The sequence below is a fragment of the Leptodactylus fuscus genome, chromosome 3 (assembly GCF_031893055.1).
Source record: "Leptodactylus fuscus isolate aLepFus1 chromosome 3, aLepFus1.hap2, whole genome shotgun sequence".
NCBI lineage: Eukaryota > Metazoa > Chordata > Amphibia > Anura > Leptodactylidae > Leptodactylus > Leptodactylus fuscus.
This window is the reverse complement of record NC_134267.1, coordinates 13653832-13669959: the sequence shown is the minus strand read 5'-3', so window position 1 is coordinate 13669959 and position 16128 is coordinate 13653832. Positions and strand designations below refer to the sequence as shown.

The following is a 16128-nucleotide window of genomic DNA, read 5'->3' as shown; positions in this document are numbered from 1 at the left end:
ATCGGTACAGAAAGGTTTTGTGGAATGTCTGAACGGAAAGAATCCAATACGGATGTCATCCAAAACTTAACGTAGCTCTTTAGGTAATCCAAGAACGAAAATTGGGATAGAAAAGTGATACATTTGGGAAGAAAGCCAATTCCAATTGGTGTCACAACTCCATAGACCGGAGAGAGAGGTGCCAAACCGATTTATATGACTACAATACGCGATGCATGGAGATTTACATGTATTAGACTCAGTGTGGCAAATATGTAATTGCGAGTAAGGGTCTGCCAGCTGCGGTTACATAAGCTAACAGCTTGGCATTCTTGCTTCCACTTTTAAAGGCAGCGGTCAGATCTGTATAATAGGCACGTGCAAGCTTTGTCAGTGACAAAAAAAAAAACCATTCCGCGCCACATGCGGTATTATTTGGACTTTCAATGAAAGCGCTAAAAGCACTAAACCGTGGATCACGCTGGTCCAAATCCAGACGTGCCAATAATAAGCGCCCCTCTGGAAACAGCTTTACAAGTATCGCAAGGGGAAGGAGAGGATGCTTAGCCATTACTATTAACCCATTAGTGACTGCGTCAAAGTAAGAGTGGACGTACAAGTGCCCTGAGGTGTTCTCTTCATGTCTATTACCCCCCATTCATCCTCTTTGTTCTTGAGTGATGTCCATTAGATCCTAGCTGGAGACCATTAAACCCATCTAAGACCACAAGAATGGAGAGACGAGGGAGAATGAGAAACGCGTGGCTGAGATTGAAAGTTTTTTAGGATATTTTTCTAGGATATTTTTTTTTTGACGGCCTACCAATCGGATTGGCCGTCAATATCTGATCGTCGGAGGGGTCCCCCACCAAACATTTGTTTGGGACTGCTAACAGGACTAGCACTATACACATTCTTGCCAACTAGATGTTGGGTCAAAGGAGACCTGGCGCACCTGCTTCAAAACTTTTTTTATGGCCGTGCCCTCTTTTACTAAAGCCCTGTCTACCTTTTTGTTGCACTCCATCTTATGATGGCCCACGTCACATAAGATGATGAGCCTGGCGAGAGACTTGCCCACTCTTCCAGGACAGAAGTAAGTGACCTATTTTTGCGAGAGCAGCCGGGATGTTTTGGGAGAGTTGTCAAGTACGTCCATACAAGGTACAGAGCTGGGAACAGATGGCGTCCAACTTTTTGGATGGTTAACAAGGGAAATTTATGTCGCATGGCTCTTGGCTATCTCCATCAGTCCCATAGTGTTGAATGCAACATCTGTTGCTCTAAGGGTGGAGCGATGGCACACACATTCTGGAGATCTGAGAGGGACATTTAGGGATTAAAGAGGAACAGTCCAAAAAGAAGAAAACTTGGAACAAGCCATGCTATGACAGATCCGCAGGATATTCTATATATGTCCAATAGATCCAGGTTCCACCTCTGGGTTGCTCAACCCCGGCCCTCCATGGGGGCAGCGTTGGCTGAGATTAATGAAAAAGTTCATTTTTTACTCCCAACCTTCCAAAAGCCATAACATTTGTATTATACTGTTCAGAGTCGTATGAGGGCTTAATTTTTGTGAGACGAATTGTACTTGGTAATGGTACCATATAATGTACTGGATAGCTGATACAAAAAACTGAACAGAGGGGGTCAACAAGGTGGCTCAGTGGTTAGCACTGCAGCCTTGCAGCGCTGGAGTCCTGGGTTCGAATCCCACCAGGAACAACATCTGCAAGGAGTTTGTATGTTCTTCCTGTGTTTGTGTGGATTTCCTCCCATTCTACAAAGACAGACTGATAGGGAAAAAAAAAATTCACTTCACTTTCTTACAACATTCACTGTGCAGGTAAACATATCACCTGTATTTTGTGGGGTTTTTTACGTATCAACCTTTTAGTTGTTTTTTTTTTTTTACGTATCAACCTCTTAAAAAATCTAAACTTTGCAAAAAAAAAAATTCTTGAAGTCGCCTTATTCTGACACCTGTAACTATTTTATATCTCCGCATCTTTTTTGCAGGGCTAGACGTGCTTTTTATATATGTTTTATAAAATTTGGGGGGTTTAATGTTTTTTATCCAAAAGAGGCAAAACAGTAAAAAAAATGGTGGTCCCGCTCTTTTGATTTTTTTTTTCCACTACAACGTGTGGGACAGACAGGGTGTCTTTGGACCCTGATGGGCATGTGTTTTACTTTATTTATGTACTTTAATATGTGTACTAGTGTTGAGTTAATTTTTTACATTTTTTTTCTAAACTTGTATTTTTAGACCTCCTCGGGGTCTTGAGCGCCAGAGGTTCTGATCACTAATGTCAATACATTGCAATGCTACTACATTGCAATGTATTGAGAAATACCTATGCCTCAAGTACAGGCTGTAAGGGTTGGTTCACATCTGCGTTTGGTAATCCGTTCGGAAAATCCACATAGTGACCCTCCAAACGGAATACCAAACGCAATTGCAAGCGGTGTGCCAGTGAAAGCACACGGACCCCATAGACTATAATGGGGTCCGTGTGCTTGCTGCCAGATCTCTGAACAGAACATGCGGACAGGAAGGTAATGCACAATCTACTTTCTTGTCCACATGTTCAATGCGGAGTTCGCGCGGCAAGCACATGGACCCCATTATAATCTATGGGGTCCATGTGCACACCGCTTGCCAATGCGTTTGGTATTCCGCTTGCCATGCGGACTCCCCGAATGATCACAAAACGCAGATGTGAATGAAGGGTAATAGAAGCATTCTAATCTGAAGCCTGAAAGCTTTCATAGGCACGCTGGCCCCTGATCTCCCTTATTAGATCCGGATCCAACCCAAAATGGCGGCACCTGTGCACCATTTGGAAAGTGGTGCCTCAGTCTTCTTAGACCAAGGCTTTTCAAGAGTCATCAGGTCACTGATCGCGGCACTGGGCCGTTGCCATATTTTAATACCCACCATCTACCATCACGGTATGGCAAATGGCGTCACTGTAATTGCGTCCACCAGTGGCCAATCTGGAAACTGTAAGGTTTCAGTATTTATTTTAATCCAAATCATACAATAGAAACTTTAATTTCAGGTGTTAGATTCCCTTTGAATGTCTACCTACGGAGTCAGACATTGGCTTGTCATTTAATCCCAAAAAGTTGTTTTTTTTTCAAAAATCCTGTAAAATTTTCGACACGTCAAATGAATGTGATTTGGTTGGTCGGTCAAGGTTGGAAGAACACAGAGATCTTTCATGTTTAGTTGCAGAGTGTTACGCATCATATGGCCCTTTTATAATCCTACGGTTCATTACACAAAGCAGAATGTACTACTCAGCTTTTATCAAAGGCTGCGAACCCCTCCCCGAAAGGCAGCGAGAACAGTCCAGTCCATTAAGCATAACGCAAAAGAAAAGCACAGCAGCAGGGGAAGGACGAGAGCACAAATTTTACAAGCAATGGGAGATCTTCAGTCACACGATACATAATTAAGGACAAAGGAGAAAGTTTTTGCCAAGAACAGCTGTAACCTGGATTTTTTTTTTTTCTTTGAAGCAAATTTGCTCGGCGTCTGACCCATTACAAAGGAGAACACAGCCGGCGAAATATCATATCCTATTCCCAAAAACCTTCTGCTAATGACAAAATAACACCCCAGTCATCAGATATTATAATAAAGGGGGGTGTCCCATAAATTAGAACCATGTTTAGATTGGCAGACAATAAAAAAAATTCAAAAATTTTTGCAAAAATAAATAGTTAAAAAAAGTTCATAGTTTTAAAGATTTTCTCAAACCATGTTTAGTGGTGACATCTTGAAGGCAGTAACTTTTTATAATCTGTGGATTGTTAGAAAACCAGGACACTACATGTATGAGAAGATAACCTGACCACAATAAGGACATCATGGCTGGTTATCAGGAGGACACTACATGTATGAGAAGATAACCTGACCACAATAAGGACATCATGGCTGGTTATCAGGAGGACACTACATGTATGAGAAGATAACCCGACCACAATAAGGACATCATAGCTGGTTATCAGGAGGACACTACATGTATGAGAAGATAACCCGACCACAATAAGGACATCATGGCTGGTTATCAGGAGGACACTACATGTATGAGAAGATAACCCGACCACAATAAGGACATCATCGTGAGTTTTCTCCTCTATCTGTACATTAATATACAAACTCTCCATCTACAGCCTGATTGACTTCACCTCCCTGAAAACCTAAATGCTTCCCTTCATCTTCACTATCTGATCTACTATATACAACATCCCCACCATTCTGTCTACTATCTCAAACACTGAATGAAGAACGTTAAAAAACCCAAAGGGATGATATGAGCAGATACAGATTTTTTCAGCAGATTCAGCAGGACAATTAGCTATGTAGAGGAGTTACACATATTCTATAATAGCAAAATGGCATGACATTTTTAATAAAGTATGTTCACAAAGTTTCTTAATTTTTCATTTAGGAAGCAGATAAACAATAAAAAAAACTGTGCCAATATATCAAAATTAATGATAGGAAACAATATGAAGACCAAATTTGCAATTTGCAAAGAGAAGCCATTAAAGACTTGAAGAGAAATGCGCAGACTGGGCTCATATCTTCATTGTTATGGTGCATTCACACCGAGGAATTTGGCGCTGATACTGACGCGATAACTCACGTAAGAATCCGTGTCGGAAATAAAGCCTCCCATTGACTTCAATGGCTTCGGTTTTCCATGCGGAACCCATTGAACTCAATTAGATAAAAAGCCTCCCATTGATTTCAATGGGTTCCGCAAGGAAAATGGAACCCAATACTCCGTGTGAATGCCGCCTATATTTGCTCTTCTGTTCAGTCAAAGGAACAGACTAAACAATAAAGACTTGTCCCTGGTGCTCTTGTGTCCCTGTCCGGTCCCGTGGCGCCCCAGGGATTTCCCAGTAGAAGTATCCGCCACACGTGACCACTAGAGGCCAATCAGCAACCTCAAAAATCACCTGTGACGCCTGAAAGTGACGTCCTGTTTCCTTTCCTTAGGCCTCTGAGGTTATGGATTGGCCTCAGTGGTCAAGTGCGACGAGGACTTCCGCATGGGGAGCCATGGGACTGGACAGTAGCCTGGGATATTAAAGCGCCAGGGACAGGTGAGTATGTTTTGGAGGGGGGGGTTGGGGGGGGGGAGTTTCACCTTCCACGGCCTCCTGTCACAATACAAAAATATTCCGGACAACCCCTTTAAGCCAAGTATAAAGGAAAAGAAGGACATTTCTGTCAGCCCTTACCTTTTCTAATGCAGATTAGTTCATGGACTCCACAAGTTCTCTCCCCACCTGCAAAATATGGACACAAAAATGGAATGATTTACGACATTGCTTCTTCAGATATCACATAGAAATACACTCAGATGCTCCTTACAGGTCTCCCCCATAGCAATAAATCAGAAACAGAATGACGATTAACCAAGCGGTCGCAGCCACCTTCCACGCACTCTACTAATTCCCCAAAACTTGGTCAAAGTGAGGTCTCCTTTCTTCAATTATACCCATAGGGAAACCACCAGCAAGTCCACCATTGTAACCAATTTCTTGGCAACTCTGTAACAATCTCGTACAAAGTCTTCTACAGTTCCTTGTCTTGATAACAGACTACAACCACACCCAGTGTAGTCGGGTCCTGAAATCACACTCCTTTCCATCTGTCCCTTATATCTTGCTACCCAACCAAGAAGTTGAGGATGGATGTGATACTACAGGATCAGACGACACAAGGATAACACGTAGTCTGTAACAAGGGCAACACATAGATCTGGATCAGAGCTGTAGACACAAAACGGTAGGCCATATCTAATCAATATTTTTTAATAACTTTTTTAATTCCGATGTCACGGATGGTTGGAAGTGTCGATAAAGTCTTGAACAAGTTATTTGCCTATAATAATTGGTAGAAACTTTTTGACTTATTTAATGTCACGTACATTTATCCGGTGTTGATCATGTTAGTCCCAAAGCATTACCATGCGGTACAGGCGGCAGAGGCGCTCTTACAGAACAGCGAGGAGGTAAAGCCTCGGAACCGCAGTACGGTCTTATATGGATTATGACAGCGATAGTTTATTCCTCCACGCACTCACCCCCTCCCGGTGTATACTGCTGTGGAGACGGACTGAACTCCGCTGCGACTGTAATTATAACAATGAAAGAAATAGAAAAGTATGTGTTCATCGATCCGCCTTGAATCTATACTGTGTGATGACCTCATAAACTTTACGGGTCATTAGTCATTGTGAATGTCAAAGAAAATCCATACCCGCACACTTACCCAGCCATTATTTAGGCTTTCCCTTCTACTTTGCAGATGATACATCATAGTTCTGCTTTATGTGTTATTTACAACATTTAAAGGGACACTCCGGCAATAACTGAGATTCTGTGTCGTGTCTAGGGCAAGGACCGAGGGGGTGGAGCATGAGATCGAGAGTCAAAAACCACCAAAGAGATGACATGAAACGTAAGGGTGTGGACCCATGTTGCGGAAACGCTGCTTTTTTTTGTTGTAGATTTTGTTGTGGTTTTTTGAGACAAACCCAGGAGTGGTTACAGAAGGAATGGGACATATAGAGGAAGTTCTTAGGCCCTGGGGAGCGGATTGGCGGATTTTGGTCCTGAGAGTGACATAATAGGGCCAAAATGTGCCTGCCATGGCTTCCGACAGTCGCGGCTTCCCCCTCCGGAGTAGGCTCAAATGAATGGGCCTAGTCCAGAGGGTGCTGCCGCGAGGAGGACGCCGGGGCTGAATCAGCCGTGGAGTCCACCTGAAGAAAAGGCAACTCGCTTCTTTTTTCCGTGAGCAGCAACATGCCTAGCGGTCTACATAGACCTCCATTGTGAGGGGGCGGATTCTGACGTAGATTCAGCGCCAAAATCCGCCCCTTCTTGCCCCTTGTGAACGAGCCCTTATACTACTTTCTGCTCAATACATTCCTTGCTTTTGCTCAAAAAACTGCAGCAAAATCTGCAACAACAAAAAAAAGCTGCATTTACACAAGGTGGGGCCTCAGCCAAAGATACTATCATAGTAGTTGTCTTCAAGACTTTCTGCCCTTTTTTAGTTCCCCGTCATGTATTTTTGACTTGAAAAAAACACCATTAAGGGCAGTTTCACACCCGCACCTGGTCTCCGGTTTAGCCAATGCGTCTGGTTTCCATCTTCTGCCCCGAGAAACTGGACAGGAGACAGAAACCCGGCGGTCAGCTTTCAAACCCATTCCCTTGAATGGGTTTGCAAAGGTGACCGCCCGTGCGAGTCTTCTACCTGTCCACGGGAAAACCCACGCTACGCTGTGTGAAGGCACCCTAACATTTGTAACATGAAGGCGGAAGTAAGTTTTGGGGGTTTTTTTTAGAAAAACACGAGAAAAATAACAATATTTACAGAAAAGAGAAAGAGACTGACAGAAAAATAGAGGCAGAGAGAGTGATGCTATGTTCACACCGGGGCTCGGGTTTCTGTGCTTGGGGTCCACTTGATGACCCAAAAAATAGAAACTCATTCCACTTACAAAGCGGCTACTTGCGGAAACCCATAGACCCCATAGGTTATAATGGGGTCTGTCAGGTTTCCACCTGGTATCCGCCTGAAAAATGTGGAGAGAAAAGTCCTAGCTTTTCTCTCCAAATTTTTCAAGCAGTATGGGGGACAAAATCCCCGAATGGAGCAACAGAAAGAGACAGAAATAGAAAGATTGAGAGACAGAGAGAGAAAGTAAGAAAGAGAAGAAAAGAGAGAGCGATAGAGGAAGGCTTTTGGAGGGGATATATATTACCTGTATATAAACCAGTAGTAGTAATAATGGATAGGGAGGGGGGCTGCTCCTTATTATACACACCTCCTTCCTCAGAGCCAAATGTAAAATGTGCTGCAGCCATAATGGGGCTAATAGCAGCAGGAAAGCTCATAGGACTTCATGTAGGACGGATTATACATCCATAGGACAGACTGTCCACAAGACCCTGCACATATTTCAACTCCGGTCCCCTTTAAGTGCCCACTAAACAGGACAAAACTGCAGCAGACTGTGTGACCAATAGGCAGAAGTAGGCCTCATGTGAACGTTGCTGCTGTTGGGGGTGCTGGGTGTCCAAACCCCACCAATACTGATGACCTATATACAGGATGACCTCACAAAGGCATATTCGGTCCGTAAAATAAGGACCTTAAGTCAGCCATATTTACCGGATCGGAAACTGGACAAGGGCCCGGACTCCAAGCACCGTCATCTATTAGGGACTACTGTATCGTACTGAAAACATGATTACAGTATGGGACAGTAGTCCGCCGGGACTAGCACTATGGCCGACTATGATGCTTGTAGTCCCTGCTCGATGTTTGGTTCAGGAGATACAGCAGGCGTACGGTCCATATTTCAGGGACTGGGTACACCTGTGGGAAGCCGACCAAAGGGTAGGCCATCCATATTTAGGTCAATTTACTAAACATGACGATGAGGAATAGAATTCTAGTTATGACACGAGCAGCTGGAGGTCAGGCCATGTTGGGAGTTGTAGTTGCAGAGCGCCAGGTTGCAAACTACCAATTTACTTTTTCATTACAGCCGGCAATGACCAGAGGCGAGCGTTCGCTTCTTCAGGCATCCCGGGGACAAGCGTACCTGACACACTGACACTTGTGTTATCTCACCGCAGACAAGCTATAAGGCGCGCTACTCCTACAATGCTCACCTATGAGGCGCGCCGAGCAGAGGTTTGATGTCTACCGCCAGAACAGCCCTAATGAGGTGTTTATTTAGTCTCCGTCTCCCTATTAAATGTGCATGAGGCTCAATCCAACAGGAGGATGTCTCCAGGGATGGCATGTGACGGGTGTACGCGAGACAAACAATGCACTGCCATCTGTGCCTAGAACACATAGGTCTTTGCGGTGGCACTGTGATGCCCAGATGAATGTACCGCCAAACTGTGCCTGACACATCTGAAGCCCTAGAAATGTCACAAGTGGTTCACACATTGCCTGCGTGCAGCCGCTCACGGTAGCCAGCGCTCATGGCAGCCGAGACTTCACATCCATCATTGTGTATTATAATAGGTAATATAATACTATCAGCGCTGGCCATATTGTCTTCGGTTGCTACACTTGCCAGAGACCCCATTACAAATTCAGGTAAGGGACCCATGACGTATTACTGATATCAGTAGGAGTATAAGGTGCTTATACACATTAAAAAATTAATGAACTGGAACACCCCTTTAAATGATCAGGTGACCATTGACAGTGAACGAGAGGGTCCCATTTTTCCCCCGACACAGGGATCAGACGTGACCGATCCTTTGTTTGCACATGAAATAAGCCAGGAAATATGTTTGGCTTGTTCCCCCTCCCTGCTGAGAACACATGCACACTTGGTTCAGCTGAGCGTGTTCAGGACGGTAGGAATGGCTGCTGGCCAAACAAACATCAACTGGAAGATATCTAAAATGCACGGCCACGTTTAATGGGATGGACGCAGCAACTAAGAAAGGCTATTCTTCTCCTATCTTTAGATGTCTTCTCCGTGCCGCCGTTCGGTATATAATCCTGTTTTTGTCGGTATGCAAATGAGTTCTCTCACAGCACTGGGGGCGGTCCCCAGCGCTCAAACAGCATTGGGGGCGTCCCCAATGCTGTGAGAGAACTCTTCAGCACCGCCTCCATCTTCTTCAGGAACGGGGTCTTCACGAGTCTTCTTCCAGGGGTTGCCTTCAAACTTCTAGGCCTTGTGTCTAGGGCAAAGCCGACTGCGCATGCCAGCCGGCCACAAGAAAATGGCCGCTTGGACAGTACTGTAAGCGGCCATTTTCTTGTGGCCGGCAAGCATGCGCAGTCGGCTTTGCCCTAGACCTGAGGCCTAGAAGTTTGAGGCCAACCCCCGGAAGAAGACGTGTGAAGACCCCATTCCAGAAGAAGATGGAGGTGGCGCTGGAGAGTTCTCTCGCAGCATTGGGGATGCCCCCAATGCTGTTTGAGCACTAGGGCCCGCCCCCAGTGCTGCGAGAGAACTCATTTGCGTACCGACGAAAACTGGGACTTCTACGGAACATCGGCGCGGAGAAGACATCTAAAGGTAGGAGACGAGAAGCCTTTCTTAAGGCTATTCCTACTTGTTAGGGACAAAAAAATGACTTTTAATGATAGGATCCCTTTAAGTTCACCCCACTAGGGCTGGTTAGACTTCTCTGATCTCCTTTCTGCAGTTTGTGTATGGTAAATTCATTACCCCTACCCTCTGGTGCAATGGAGTGAGACAGGGGAAAGAGATTTATATTACACAGCCTTCCTCATTCAGAAAGGAGAATATGACCCTCTAATGGCAAGAATATCAGCTGTTTGCGGCAGATAGTCATGGAGGGATTCTGTGGCACAAGAAGGGACATTATTATTATGTAATGATGGAAACTTGTGGGCACAACATGGCGTGAACAAGTCTTCATAGTGGTCTGGGCTTTTGTTGATTGAAGATGACTGTAACTCGTGGACACTGCGAGGGCTGCAAAAATCTCTTCCCTAGGTTTTGTATATTTCAAGAACTTTGGATCTTTTTTTCTCAAAATGGGCCAAATATGCAACTATATTGGGGCCGGACATCCAACATATCCCAAATGCAGGACAGAAGACATGTGAATGGCCTTATAGTATATCCCCTGCCAGGGTTCACCACCCCTGAGGCCCACAGAACCACGGCAAATCCCAATGCCAAATACTCTCAGATTTCCTAATGTTCACCAATTTGCAGGGTTCGGAGGATTAGGCATTTTTCTAGTTGCCCATTCCAGTCCCCCCTTCCTTACTCAGAAGGGGGCAGCAATGAGCACAGCTCTTAAAAAGTCCCCCATCTGGGCATTTCAAGGTCTTCTACAGACTATAGACCCACCATGTCCATTAAACAATGGACAACCCATTGCTTCCGACCCACCGAAGTCTACGGGCCCGTGAGAGTCACAGACAGCACACAAAGGCCACCCAGATCGGATGCACTGAGGAATGTTCAAAATGGACGTGGACCAAGAACACGGACACGTCCAAAACTCAGATGATGCCACGTCTGCAAAGTGTCCACGCAGTTTCCCCACTAAGATCCAATTTGCTCCTTTACCGTAATCCTGGGATCGGTTGTAAGTGGAATCGCATTTTAAGCTGAAAGTACTAGAACCTAAAGTACAAAGAAAGCCTCATATTAAAGTTTGATGGGGGCGGATTTTGCTATTTCTAATCGAACGTCTCTGTGCTGCCATGGGGACAGTGAAAGCACCGAGCGAGAGTGACTCACTGACCCAGATGACTTGGCAGGAAGACTAGAAACCAAGGATTGCACATAAAGGGACCTTCATAATACTGCGAGCAGGCAGCGGATGGGGTTTAGGGCCCCAAACCTCTGTCACATAACACCTCCCATAGAGGATAGCTGTAGAAATCAAAGCTTGACAAGGCCTGGGGTCTGCTGAGATTAGTCCACTCTGGTGCAACTCGCTGCACTGCGCATGCGCCCGATGATGGAAGTTGTATTGTCCCCGGTACATGGTCCAGAGCCCCTCAGTGGTCTCATCTCAGTTGACCGTGGGCCTGGTCAAGCTTTCACTCCTACAGATACTGGGGAGGGTCGGTACAGAGATTGGGGACCCAAAACCCAGCTGCTTAAAGGGGTTATCCAGAATTATACTCACTCCTCCATGGCAGATCAGTGGCTCCCATTCTCCTCACCGACTCCAGCTTCAACCAATCACGATGGCCTATGACTGCCCAAAGCTGGAGTCAATGGACCTTGTAGGGGATATATTAATGACATGACATTAATCTAGGATAGGTCATCAGTATGAATAACGTCCCCGGCCCAGAAAACCCCTTTAAGGGATGAACATTGACTTATAGGGTAGCTACTTTCCCATAGATGGCGCTATATAGGTACAGTTTGCTTTTTCAGCAACATAAACTAATGTGTGGGACTATCCCTGCCTTATGAGGGACACCAATGGTGCCAACATACCGCATAAAGTCATAAGGGCGTCCAGTGGGTTCCATTGTGGCGTCGTCCAATGGTTAAAAGAAATGAGTAGAGCTGAATACTGGGCTACTCCTCTCGCCAAATATGGCCAAATCTCCAAGGAAGATGTAAACATAGCCTAAATCAGACATCCCCTTTAAGCCGAGGACTTCATAGTGGACCAGTGAAGAGTAATAACAAGTCCCCCATACGTGGCTGTCCTCCCTCCAGTCTACGTATCACAGGGATTCTTGGACAGTTTAATCTTTTCCGCGCTTTCGTTTTCCTCTTTCCTCGGACGACTTGCAATTTGCTACAATTAACCCTTTCTCCGCATCTACTCCCTCACTTACCGCTTCTCCACCCTCCCCTCTCTATAGACTTTTTTGGACACATGTGATTTGATACCTCTGTAACCTAATGGTCCGTCTTAGGAGGCCAAGGCAGAATTCAGCAGATATATACTGTAAATGTCACTTTAGGGGATAAAGAAGAGACTCACAAGCGGAGAAAGAAGCATTATTCTGATTCGATATTATTCTGATAAGATATATTACAAATACTCATAAGACCACGAATCTGAGGGTCCGTCTTGGGAGAGCAAGACAGAATTCAGCAGATATTTAGCCTAAATGCCACTGTATCAGGCAGGGAAGTAGTAAAAGAACCTGATATGTGAGGGAAGGAAGCATTATTCTCAGCCCTGATGTGACCTCCGTGATCTGATAATCCGTCTTGGGAGACCAAGACAGAATTTAGCAGATATTTAGAGTAAATGTCATTTTAGGAGGCAAGGAAGTAGGAAAAGAGCCTGATAAGTGGAGAAAGAAGCATTATTCTCTAGTAAAGATATATTACAAATATTCTTGGACTATTGATTTATGCAAACATGGTGCAAAAATTAGTAACTATTTAAATGAACAAGTTTTGCCTGGCTTTGGACACCACCAGGGTGAGCTTATGAGCTTATCCTACTAGTTTGGATGTTTGGACGTTTGTTATTCAATCACGCAAAAACCATTGAATGGATTTGAATGAAATTTGGCACATAGATAGTTTGTAACCTCAATTAAAACATAGGCTACTTTTTATCCTGGTAAATGACAAGGCTTCACAACTGTTATGAATTTATGTTCACATACTATATTACATTGCTCCTGCAGCAGCTTATCTCAGGTCCCAGGGCTGTTATCTCACTGTGTAAACACTCAGCTAACCCTCAGTGGATTGTGTACATGCATTTGCATATTATCTGATCTGTTCCAGACAGTGCTGACACACTGGATGGGAAAACCCTTTTAATCCAAATTGAGAGCTATGAAGAAAGCCAGAAGTCAACAGAGTTCTCCTCAAGCGGAGCTGACAGGGATCATCGGCGCCAACAACACTCTCATTATACGGTGTCCCAGCGAGCTGCTGAGATGCCAGAACAATCACGGGCACAGCGCAATGAACAAGTTTAGCGGCAGGCCAGTTTGACAGCTGCAAAAAACACCCGAGCAGGCGGATCACCAACACCAACAACATGCTCATTATAAACTGGGCAATTCTTATAGGGCCGCTACAAAAACAAAAAATGAAATATACCCATGCGAAGCCGCGTCCTCCTGCTAGTAGTTTATATACCGAGCTCGACAAATTAGGCAGTATCCAGGAATAATATAAGTTCCCTAATAGTGGCCTAAGGTTGCCGGAATGAAGTATACAAAAACTTTTCACAAATGAATTGTACAAGTGAATACAAGAAACTCTATAATATATTTTATTAAGCAGAAATGCTCCTTTCTCCACTTATCAGATTGCTTTCCTCCCTCCCCCTTCAGTCTTATTAATATATCTCTCTTCCTCCAGCAGTCACCCCCTCCCCCTGCTTCTCTATAGACTTCTATGTTGGAAGTAACTTGATCTATGTGTCAGACTGAAAGTCCGTCTACTCTACGGATACGGTTGTGCTTGAAAAATGGAGAAAGTAGCATTTTTCTTTAATAAGATATCCTAGAAACTTTCTTGTATTCACCTGCACTATTGTGCTATTGTACTATGGTGGTAACCTTTCACTCTGACGTTGTTACATGACTGACAACAGAGTACTCATTGACTGTTTACAACGGCAAACAGCAAAATTTTTATAGCAACTCTAGATAGGAAAAAAAAATCAACACAAAATACTCCAAAATTGGTACAACAATATATTCGGGTCATTACACAATAGCCTGGTGTTCCTATGGAAGGAATTAGGATATACGCTTACAAGCCAATAACAATGCGAATACCACAGACGTATTACTGGAAGAAATAACATTTATCACTTCAGATCTCATCAGCAATTATGCAAATGACTCCTAATGATTGTTTTACATGACAGGAGTAATTGCAGAGGAATCAACATTTCGGTACAGGGTAGAAGAAATATACAGGGATTATAGAAGTGATGTTGTTATGTGTTTACTCATAGTCTCTGGGGCTTCTTATCTTTATTTGTTATTACTTAAAGGAATTTTCCAGACAATATAATTGATGACCGATCCTTAGGATAGGTGGAAGATGGGCAGGCGTCTGAGAGCTTGGTCCTGGTCAATAAGTCTGCAGCTATTAGGTGAGTACTATGGCCTCCTCAGTACTTAGCTCCGCACCGTACTCTTGTATAGTGACTGTGCTTGGTATCACAATTCAGCCCATTCACTTGAATGGGACTGAGCTGCAATCAGGTCATGTGACTGAAGAAGGTGGGTCACATGGCCTGCTCATCCACGGGGGTCCCAGGTGTCAGATCCCCCACAGATCTTCAGTGGATGGTCTATCTTAAGGAGAGGTCATCTGATAAAATATTCCAGTAAAAAACCTTTAGGGTTTTTTTTGCACTGCACCAGCACCCAGTCGCGCACTACGCTCCGGATTAGGCCCCATGAATGGGCCTAGTCGGGCGTGTCTTCAGGCTGAATCGCGAGGCGAATCGTCCTGAAGAATGAGCATTGATTTCAATGGGAGCCGTCATATCCGCCTCAAAATCCTGACCAAAAAACCCAGTGTGAACTTACCCTTACAGAGGTTCTCCAAAGAATAAATTACCGTATATACTCGAGAATAAGCCGAATTTTTCAGCACAGTTAGTATACTTTTGATTCCTCCTAAGAATGTCCACCTAAAGTGTCCAGTACTGGTGGTCGCACATGTGCAGAAGCTCACTCCCATCAACTGTCTATCATTTGGGTCCCCTGACCGGCCCAAATAACGGAGAGCCCAGCACTAGCGAACCCTGACAAGCGCAGGGTCTGGGTGTCGGACCCCCATCCAAGTCAAATACTGATGACCTATCCTGTGGCCAGAGTCAGAAGACTCCTTTATAATATCCCTGCTACAATATAATGCACAGAACTCCCCACTTTATATAAGATAACTCTCCAATATCGACACCTAATAAATACTGTATAATGAGACATAACTACATTATACGTGTACCAATTCCTGGACCACAATACATATAAGAGCCTCGGGAGAAGACGCGCTCAAGACATTGTCAAGAAATCCCATCCGTCTCCTATTAGTACAATGATTTCCTATAGCGGTGTACGGGATACTGCAGCAATAACATAAAGCCGAGTGTCAGCACAATAAAACCCCCGCTATACAGACAGTAGACACGAAGCCACGAAGGTCTCTAAAGCTGGCCATGGGCATTAGGGTCGACCGTTCTGCCTTGGGAAAAAAAAGCTTCAGACACACAGTATGTACAAGACTAGTGAATGGCAAGTTGTTAATGAATTCCTATATTTCCAGGGGGAATAACAGAGGGATGACACAAGGCGGTGTTCTTCACAATGAGGCTTCAGCTATATACTATATACTGGAATAGTCGGGTCCAGAGTGTTCACATTTTAAGGGATTTGTTGGGTGGCATATTAAAGGGGCTTTCTGAGACCTTTTCATTAATCCTTGGCGCCACTTCTGTTTCACAGGACATGTGATATCACGTTCATCAGTTACATGGCCAGATCACAGCTCAGTCCCATTCAAATGGGACTGAGTTCATACAGAGTTTTTTGGCAGCGGATTTTGACACGGAATCCGCCTCAAAATCCACTGTCAAAAACAGCTCCCATTGACTTCAATGGGAGCCGCTCGCTTCCTTTTT

At 44.5% G+C, this 16128-nt stretch overlaps 1 protein-coding gene across 2 annotated transcripts in view; it reads right to left on the bottom strand.

Annotated features, from left to right (window-relative positions):
- SYT14 (synaptotagmin 14) overlaps window positions 1-16128 on the bottom strand; it is a 135433-nt gene that overhangs the window by 115919 nt on the left and 3386 nt on the right. For both annotated transcript variants that reach the window (XM_075267126.1, XM_075267127.1), the window contains exon 2: window positions 5248-5295. In XM_075267126.1, coding sequence (XP_075123227.1) covers window positions 5248-5295 — 48 coding nt within the window. The remainder of the gene's footprint in view (window positions 1-5247; window positions 5296-16128) is intronic.